Source organism: Trichosurus vulpecula, chromosome 6 (genome assembly GCF_011100635.1).
Source record: "Trichosurus vulpecula isolate mTriVul1 chromosome 6, mTriVul1.pri, whole genome shotgun sequence".
NCBI lineage: Eukaryota > Metazoa > Chordata > Mammalia > Diprotodontia > Phalangeridae > Trichosurus > Trichosurus vulpecula.
Window position 1 is genome coordinate 97009675 of NC_050578.1, and position 8198 is coordinate 97017872.

At 38.4% G+C, this 8198-nt stretch overlaps 1 protein-coding gene across 1 annotated transcript; it reads left to right on the forward strand.

The window, feature by feature from the left end:
- The first annotated feature begins 2616 nt into the window (after positions 1-2616).
- Positions 2617-7696, forward strand: LOC118854696 (probable E3 ubiquitin-protein ligase TRIML1). Its single transcript, XM_036764989.1, has 6 exons — positions 2617-3033; positions 3786-3881; positions 5531-5761; positions 6439-6461; positions 6591-6688; positions 7164-7696. Exons 1-6 carry the CDS (start codon positions 2617-2619, stop codon positions 7694-7696), a joined length of 1398 nt encoding a protein of 465 aa, XP_036620884.1.
- The last annotated feature ends 502 nt before the right edge of the window (positions 7697-8198 follow it).

Below are 8198 nucleotides of genomic sequence, written 5' to 3' on the forward strand. Positions count from 1 at the left end.
GAACTATGCATTATGTTTGAAATTAATTGATAGGGCATCTTATCTGTCTCTTTAAATGGGACAAGGTTGTCATTTCCATTTAAAAAAGAGTATATAATAGAAGTTAACACTCATACACAGTTAGCCAGAAAATATTTATTAAACATCTATTGTGTGCTCAATATTCTGCTAAAAGCTGAAGAACAAAAAAAGTTATTAAAACTTAGTTCCAGATTTGAAGGAATAATATACAAAGAACTATGTGCATACCAATTTCATGTAGGATAAATTAAGACAATTCAATAAAGGGATAGCATTAGCATTAAGGGAGATTAGGAAAGTCTTCTTGTATAACTTGTGATTATAGCTGGGACTTGAAGGAAGGATGAAGAAAGGATACAAAGGTGAGGAGGGAGAGAACTCCAGGCATAGGAGACATCTACTGAAAATGATCAGTGTCAAGAGTCTTGTTCTAAGAAGAGCAAGGAAGCCAGAGTCCCTGGATCCCAGAGTATGTGGGAGAGGGGCATAAGAAGACTGGGAAAGTAAGAGGTGATCAGATTATGGGGGAGGGGTTTGAATACCAAAACAGGGAATTTTATATTTGATCCTCGTGGTGATAGGTGACAATGTATATCTCATCTATGTGCTAATAAATATTTAACAATTAGAGTCTCCAGGAGAAAAAACAGACAGCAAGTATCCACTTTTAAGACGAATCTCTATTATTTTTCCTTCACATTCTTAAGCTTAAACAATTAAAAAAACAATAAATCAAACCTTGATTTGCCTATTTTTCATTTCCGAGGTTTAAGTGCTCACAATAAACATAGAGCAATGAACTCTTTAGAGAGCCAGTTCTCACTGATTGAAACCCCTAGAAGTTATTGATAAGGGAGAGGCAATACACTGTGGGAAAACCTACATACAAAAGTCATATCTATTCTCTGCTTATACATTAGGAATCATTACTGGTCCCACATGGGGCTGAATATTGGACCCATTTTTTACATCCAAGCATATAGTTTTAAAAGGGATCAGTCCTTGAGACATCCCATACTAACTAGTATTATACTGATTTGTGTATAGGTCTCATTTCCAGTTACATCCCTTGAGAGCAGGTCCTATCCTCATTGCCTAGCACTTTTACCTTGTATGTAACAGGCATTTTAGACATGATTTGAACTCAATGAAGTGTGAAGTTTTTGCCCAGGTGTGAATTCAGCTCTGGGAACAATTCCAAAACAGACTCCAGTTTTCCAAGGTTTGAACCAGTCAGTTTAGCACCTAGTAGGTGTGAATCCAAAGAGGTGGAACCCAGAGGCCCAGAACACTATAAAAGAGACCAGCCTGGGAAGTTCAGGGTCAGAGACTGAATTTTGGAACTGGAGACCCTGAAGGAAATCTGCTAGGTAAGTAGAAGTAAATGTATATTGTCCACTTGGGAATATCACTTTTCTCATTTTATTTTTTTAATGAACATAAGAAACTAACAGGAGTTAATGGCTCCTGGGCAAGGAAGGCAATGAAAGTACCTTGCTGCAAGGTGAAGTGGAATAAGATAGCCAGAAAAAAGATGAGGTTATAAAGTCGAGAGACGTTGGAGGATACACACAAACACCCACATATGCATGTATATTATATATATATGTGTGTATATATATATATATATATATACACATACATACATACATAAAGAGATTACAATAAGAACTGAATAGTCCACCATTTTTCTTGAAACTGGACTTCAGAAATCTTTTTTGGGAATCTACTAATCAAAGTCTCTAGGACCTAAATGTAAAAGGAAGGGGTTTGGATACCCTTTCAGGCCTTCTCCTACTCTGACATTTGAGAGTATGTGATTGGAGAATCTTTGCACATGGAGAACAAGTATATATTGTGATATTCAGAGAAATTAAAGTTTATAATTTATATTATAAGTTTGGCCTAAGCCTAAGGTACCACCGACCCTAAAAAGTCATTAAATATTTGTTATACTCCTTGCAGGTTTTTCCTTATTTTCCCCTCTTAACACTAAGAAGGAAATTTTGCAAAATTTTTAAGTTTGAATTTCCTGAAAGACTCGAGGATGTCTGGAGAGATGTCTACTTTTTATTTCTGATTAATGTCTTCAAAGAGATTCTAGACGGAAGATCAGGCAAGGGCCAAGTTGTGCATGTATATGTGTTGGGGGAGTGGATTGGTGAGTTGTAAGTATAAAGGGCAGGCCTAATCAAGATGAAGGACAATGTGGGGATAATCGGGTTTTCTTTTTTACAGTTTAAGTTCCACGTAAAGGCTGAAATTGGTTCTCCAGGGATGTAATGAAGGGAGCGTGTCTTTCAACCACAGATTGGTGGTTTGGTTTTGCCTGGGATAATTACATGTCACATTCTAAATTTCTGGCAAAGAAGAGAATGGCAGACGCTTTTTCCCACTTTGGTCAAATCTGTTCAAGAGTTTTCCACTGCCTTTTTGGGGACGGGGGTGGAGAGTGATGTCCTTTTCATAGAAAATATGAAACTGAAAGTGGCTGAGTATCCTGGGAGGAATATAAGCTGAAATGAAAAAGTTCTGAGAATCTTTTCTCCATTACTTTGGGAGATTCATCTGTCCTTGATCTTTCTTTTCAGAAAAATGCCAATGGCAGAATTTGCTGAAAACCTCAAGGAAGAGCTGACCTGCCCTATATGCCAGGACTACTTCAGCCACCCAGTGACCTTAGGCTGTGGCCACAGCTTTTGCCGTCCATGCCTCCTCAGGAGCTGGACAGAAATTGGCCAACCCTGCCCCTGTCCTCTGTGCAGAAGAGCCTTCCAGATAAGAGACTTAAAGCATAACTATCGCCTAGGGAAGTTGGCCAGCATAGCCAAAAACCTCAGTCCCTACTTACTGAAGCAGATGAAGGAAAGTGTCACTTGTGAGACACATCAGGAGGGGCAAAAGCTATTCTGTGAGGAGGACCAAACCCTGCTCTGTGTATCTTGTTTCCAAACCCAGGTACATAGCGGGCATACAATGCTCCCTACAGAAAAGGCTGCAGATAATTCTAGGGTAAGTGTTTCTAGTTAGCAGGAATCCTTCTAGGATTCTCACAATCCTTTTAGTGGTTCTTCAGGACAATTACTTGTTGGAAGTGGAATCCTTGGGGTACCTGGGGTCCCTGTGTCAGCCATACCTTTTAATACTCCTGGCAAAGATATTAAATAATACTCTCATTATCACTGGCGTCCCAGTTCTGAGATGGTGGTGTGTGGGACAAAAGCTAAACCCAAAATTAAATTAAACTCAGAGGCTACTCAAGTAGAAAGCAGAAAGTAATTTTTATTATGATCCCCAAGGGAAAGGGCAGTCTCTGAACTGATAGACAATGGATAGGGAGAGGTGGGGCCCAGAGGGCAGAATTTAGCTTTATACTCTAATGTAAACCCCTGCCCCCACCCCACCACTGGCCTTTTACTCTCATTGGTGTAGTTCAGGCTTACAATCTAAACACGGAAATCTACTATCCCAGATACAATTTAGCCGATGACAAACTCTTAAAAACACTTTTTTCCTTATTTGGCGAGGACACAGTTCAGGTGATTTTAGTAACTCGAAACTTAGGCCTAGCTCTCAATCAGAAGCCCTGAACCATGCCGAAAGGTCTCCACCCCCATTCATTCCCCTCAACTCACAGAAAGGCGGAGATCTAGATTCCATGAGAGGGCTTCACCATCCTACTCAGTGGTACTTTGTTTATTTAATCCAGGAGCTTCCTAGTATCAGGAAAAGCATCATGGGTCAATCAATTTTTGTTTCTCCAGGACAAGCTCCAGAAAACTTTGGATCTTCTTCGGAAAGAAGTGGAGACGACTCAGACCATTTTGGCTGAAGAGAGAGAGAAAATGAATATGTGGAATGTGAGTACCTTATTTTAGGGTGGGGGTGGGTGGGAAATCAACAGGGCATTCTAGAATTTAAGGGATCTTGAAGCAGTCCAAAAAGGAAGTAATCAGCCTAATCCCAAGAAAGAGAATCTCTGCCAAACCTTAGAGCCAAAGGTTGCAACTTAAAAAAGAGAATAGTTCCTCCAGAATGATCAGTGTTTGTTGATATACAGTCTCTTTAAATTTTCAGTGCTAGCCTATTTAATTTATAAACTTGAATTCTTTCTCTCTCCTACCCCTTCCTTGATTTTTAATAAATATGCATAATCAAGCAAAACAAATACCCACATTATCCAAGTCCAAAAATGTCTGTCATTTTGCATTTTTGTCTATCTGCTGTCTATCACAATGTGGATAACATGCTTAACCTTCAGGCCTGGGAGTTTGTGATTTGTCATTGTATTGAAAAGAATTGTTCAGTCTTTTCAAGCTGTTTGCTTTATGGTGTTATTGTTATCCTATAGTTATTTTCTTGCTTCTGCAAGTTCACTCAAGTCCTCCCAAATTTCTAATGGTACAAGAATTTGTCTATTATAATCAGATACAATAATTTGTTCAGCACTACCTTGATTAATGGACATTGGTTAGTTTGCACTTTTTTTGCCACAAGAATATGCATGTATATGTGTATGCATGTATATACTAATACATATATATACACTAATGAAATGTGTGTATGAGTGTATACATACAAGTATACATAAGTGTGTGTGTGTGTGTATATATATATATATATATATATATATACACATATGCATATGAGTCCTTTTCCTTTTTTTTTAAGTCCCCTTCACAATTTTATTATTGAGGAAATTTGAAGGAAAATAATTAATGGGGAGTTGGGACTTTGTAGCAATTTTCTCTAGTTTAAAGGTATCATTTCCATAATATAAATAGAACCGATAAAATTTAATAATGACAAGGATAATTTTCCAATACATTTACAATCAAAGGAAATAAACAGGGAATTAAAAAATATAAGGTATCATTGACAACAATATCACGAAATGATCCAAATAACTAATAATTAAAGGGATGCAAAATAGAGCAAATCTGGTGTTCCACCTTTTACTGCTAGATTAGCAAAGATAACTGAAAAAAGAAAACGGCAAATTCACTGATTATGGAAACATGAATTGTTCTAGCCATTCTGCAAAACCTTTTAGGAACTTTACCCCAAATAGCTATTCTGGCATTGATTGGCTAGCTACCTTCTCAATATTTTCAATTATTTCCCTTGAAATTATTAACCTTTTGGTCTTCCAGATGAATATCAATATTCCTTTTCATAACTCTACAAAGTAATCTTTGGTAGTTGTATTGTTATAGCACTCAGTTAGCAAATTAATTTAGGTATTATTGCCATTTTTACTAAATTGACTCTACTTGCTCATGAGAAATTAATATTTCTCCAATTACTTAGGTCCTTATTTCCATAAAGAGCTCTTCATTTTTGTATTCGTATACTTCCAATTTGTGTCTTGATAAGCAGATTCACTAGTATTTTCTACATCATATATACATAAAGTTTTTACATTGATGAGAAGAAAAGGGTTATCTTGCTCTTTTGGGATATGGATTTGGAGGTCTTTGAATCATAGCAGATTATTATATCCTTACAGGAACAGGCACAGGCATGGAAGGAGAGCATTAGAGTGCAATATAAGCGATTATATGAATTCTTGAAGAATGAAGAAAAGTGGCACTTTCATAGTTTGTGCAGAGAGGAAAGTGAGAACATGAAGAGTCTAAGAGAAAGTGAGGCCAGACTCTCTCAACACCTTCAGAACCTACAGGAAGTCGTTATAGACCTTGAGCAAAATGGCCAGAAACCCGATCTCCAGCTTCTGCAGGTGAGACTCGGGAAGATAGGTAATCTTCCTAAAACAGTTTCTTAATTCAAAAAGCCTAGTGTAGCAGCCCACTGGCATTTAATGTCAGGGCAAAGAATCTGGTTCAGACTCTCCAGCAAAATCTGAGTAAACCATTTAGTGCACAGTATGACACTAACAGTTATTTCTAGTGATGCAGTGGGGATGTTACCAAGGAAATACATTATTATGTTACATGTGCTCTGTTTGTCAAGATAGGGAACTGGGCCACAAATCTGAAAAAACTATTAGAAACCGAACTGAAGTGCGAGTAACTTCAGCACAGTGTTTTATAATCTGAACAATTTTCTTGGTTGATCTCTTGATCACGAACACAGATCCATGAAGTGTGTGGGAAATGAGGGACACCTGGTGATTCTTCTTGCATAGGACAGGCAATGGTCTTTTTCTAATGATGAGACAGATCTTTTTCATTTTCTCCTGGAAAATTGCCAAAAGAGATTTTCCTTTTTGGGGAATTCTTGTCCTGTCTTTTTAGTCCCTTGGTTCCATTTTCCAAAGACTCTTGTTTCCTTGATTAACTCTCAGCTAATTTGACTTTATGAGCTTATCAGGGGCCCGGGTCACAAGTAAGGCCTTGGCCCAGGACAAACAGAGGACTCAACTTGGCTTATTTTCCTCTCTCTTTTTCTCCCCAGGTGGTAGGAGGTGCATTGAAAAGGTAAGATTGCCTTTTGAGGTCAGCTAAGAGTTTAAGAGGAGGGCATACCTTAGAGGAGGGAGGGCAGTACTGTATTCATGCTGAGTCTGTACTGACCCTTGAGGGTGAATGAAACTGTCTTCTCTGCAGGAGTGAGTCCCTTTTGAGTTATCATCCAAGAGCTGCCAGTACTCATGTGTCCATGTCTCAAATCACTGGAATATGGGAAATGATGAAACATTTCAGAGGTGAGCATTAGCATTAGTAGCACTGAACTGGAATTTCAAAGAATGCAGAGACTTCCCTAATGCTTGGGTCAATGGAGTAGATGAGGAGATGTTCTCAGACCAGGCATAAGAATGGGATGGAACAAGAAAGTCACTTAATAAGTACTTTGCAAAAACTAAATAATTTTCCTTGCAAGGAAATGTGCTTCCTCTAGCCTGTAAGTGGTCATTTGAGGCTGTGCAGGTTATAAGTGTAACATTGAAGGCTTTTGTCTTGCATAGTAATAATATAGCCTATAGTTATCTGGTGGTGTGGGGCGGGGGGGCGGCATTAAAAATCCTAGTCCTCTGCACACCTGGTCCTAAGCAATTCTTTTCCTCCTTGACCACATGGACATGTTTGAATTGATCAATGGGGGAATTCTCTGCTGTTCTGACTTGCTCATTCAAGATTTGAAGACACAAAGTCATGAAACTTCTTGATTTTTCTTTGCAGTGGATGTGACACTGGATCCTGAAAGTGCCTGTCCCTATCTCATTGTGTCTGAAGATATGAAGACTGTCACCCATGGAGGGTGTCAGCAGAATATACCAATTGCTCTCCACCAATTTGAAGATGGTATTATTTTGGGGGCTCAGGTCTTTACCTTTGGAATGCACTACTGGGAAGTAGATGTGGGAGACAGTAGGGAATGGTCAGTTGGTGTATGTAAGGCATCATTGAGTAGGAATGCAGATGTTCCATTCTGTCCTAGGGATGTATTTCTCCTTACATGTTATCTGAAAGGACAAACTTATTCTGTGATGACCACACCTTTGCACATAGAATACCAATCGAATTCACCTCTACAAAGGGTAGGGATATTTCTAGACTATGATCAAGGGCACATTTCGTTTTATGACGCCCTGAAGACTTGTTTAATATTTCGTTTCCCTCTCTTCTGCTTCTCTGAGCCCCTGAGACCTATGTTTTGTCCTTGTCCCCCCATGGGAGAGGAGAATGGGATTCCGATGACCATTAATCCATGAATATTCATTTCTGAAGAAGCTTCTGTTTTAGACCCTTCCAGAAGGACACAGCTCCAAGTCTGATAATGTCCAGATCAGCTCTGGGTACTGCTCATGATGTGTGTGATATAAAAGCATTTCTACTTGGTGATTGTGAAGAAGTCATAAGGCACTTATTATATGGACCCCAAATTAATATACAGATGAATCTTTTCACAAAGACTTCCATTCTACCAAATAAACACCCAGTGTGCCCTCAGTAGGTGGTTGTTGTTTTAAATAAATTTGGTGTCATTGTGGATTCGAATCTTGGGTCAGCCTATTAGTAATGTCATTACTATAGGCAAAGCTCTTTTTAAAAATCTTTTTTAAAAAATTATTTATGTATTTTTAGTTTTCAACATTCACTTCCATAAGATTTTGAATTCCAATTTTTCTCCTGATCTCTCCCCTCCCCCCACAAAGACAGCATGTAACTTGATACAGGCTCTACATATATCTTCATGTTGAACCTATTTTTACA

Excerpts from the sequence above, each read along its gene's own strand:
- LOC118854696 (XM_036764989.1), top strand. The coding sequence starts at position 2,617 with ATGCCAATGGCAGAATTTGCTGAAAACCTCAAGGAAGAGCTGACCTGC. Across the intron at positions 6,462-6,590 it reads GTAGGAGGTGCATTGAAAAG|GAGTGAGTCCCTTTTGAGTT; the intron begins GTAAGATTGCCT and ends TCTTCTCTGCAG. Across the intron at positions 6,689-7,163 it reads AATGATGAAACATTTCAGAG|TGGATGTGACACTGGATCCT; the intron begins GTGAGCATTAGC and ends TTTTCTTTGCAG.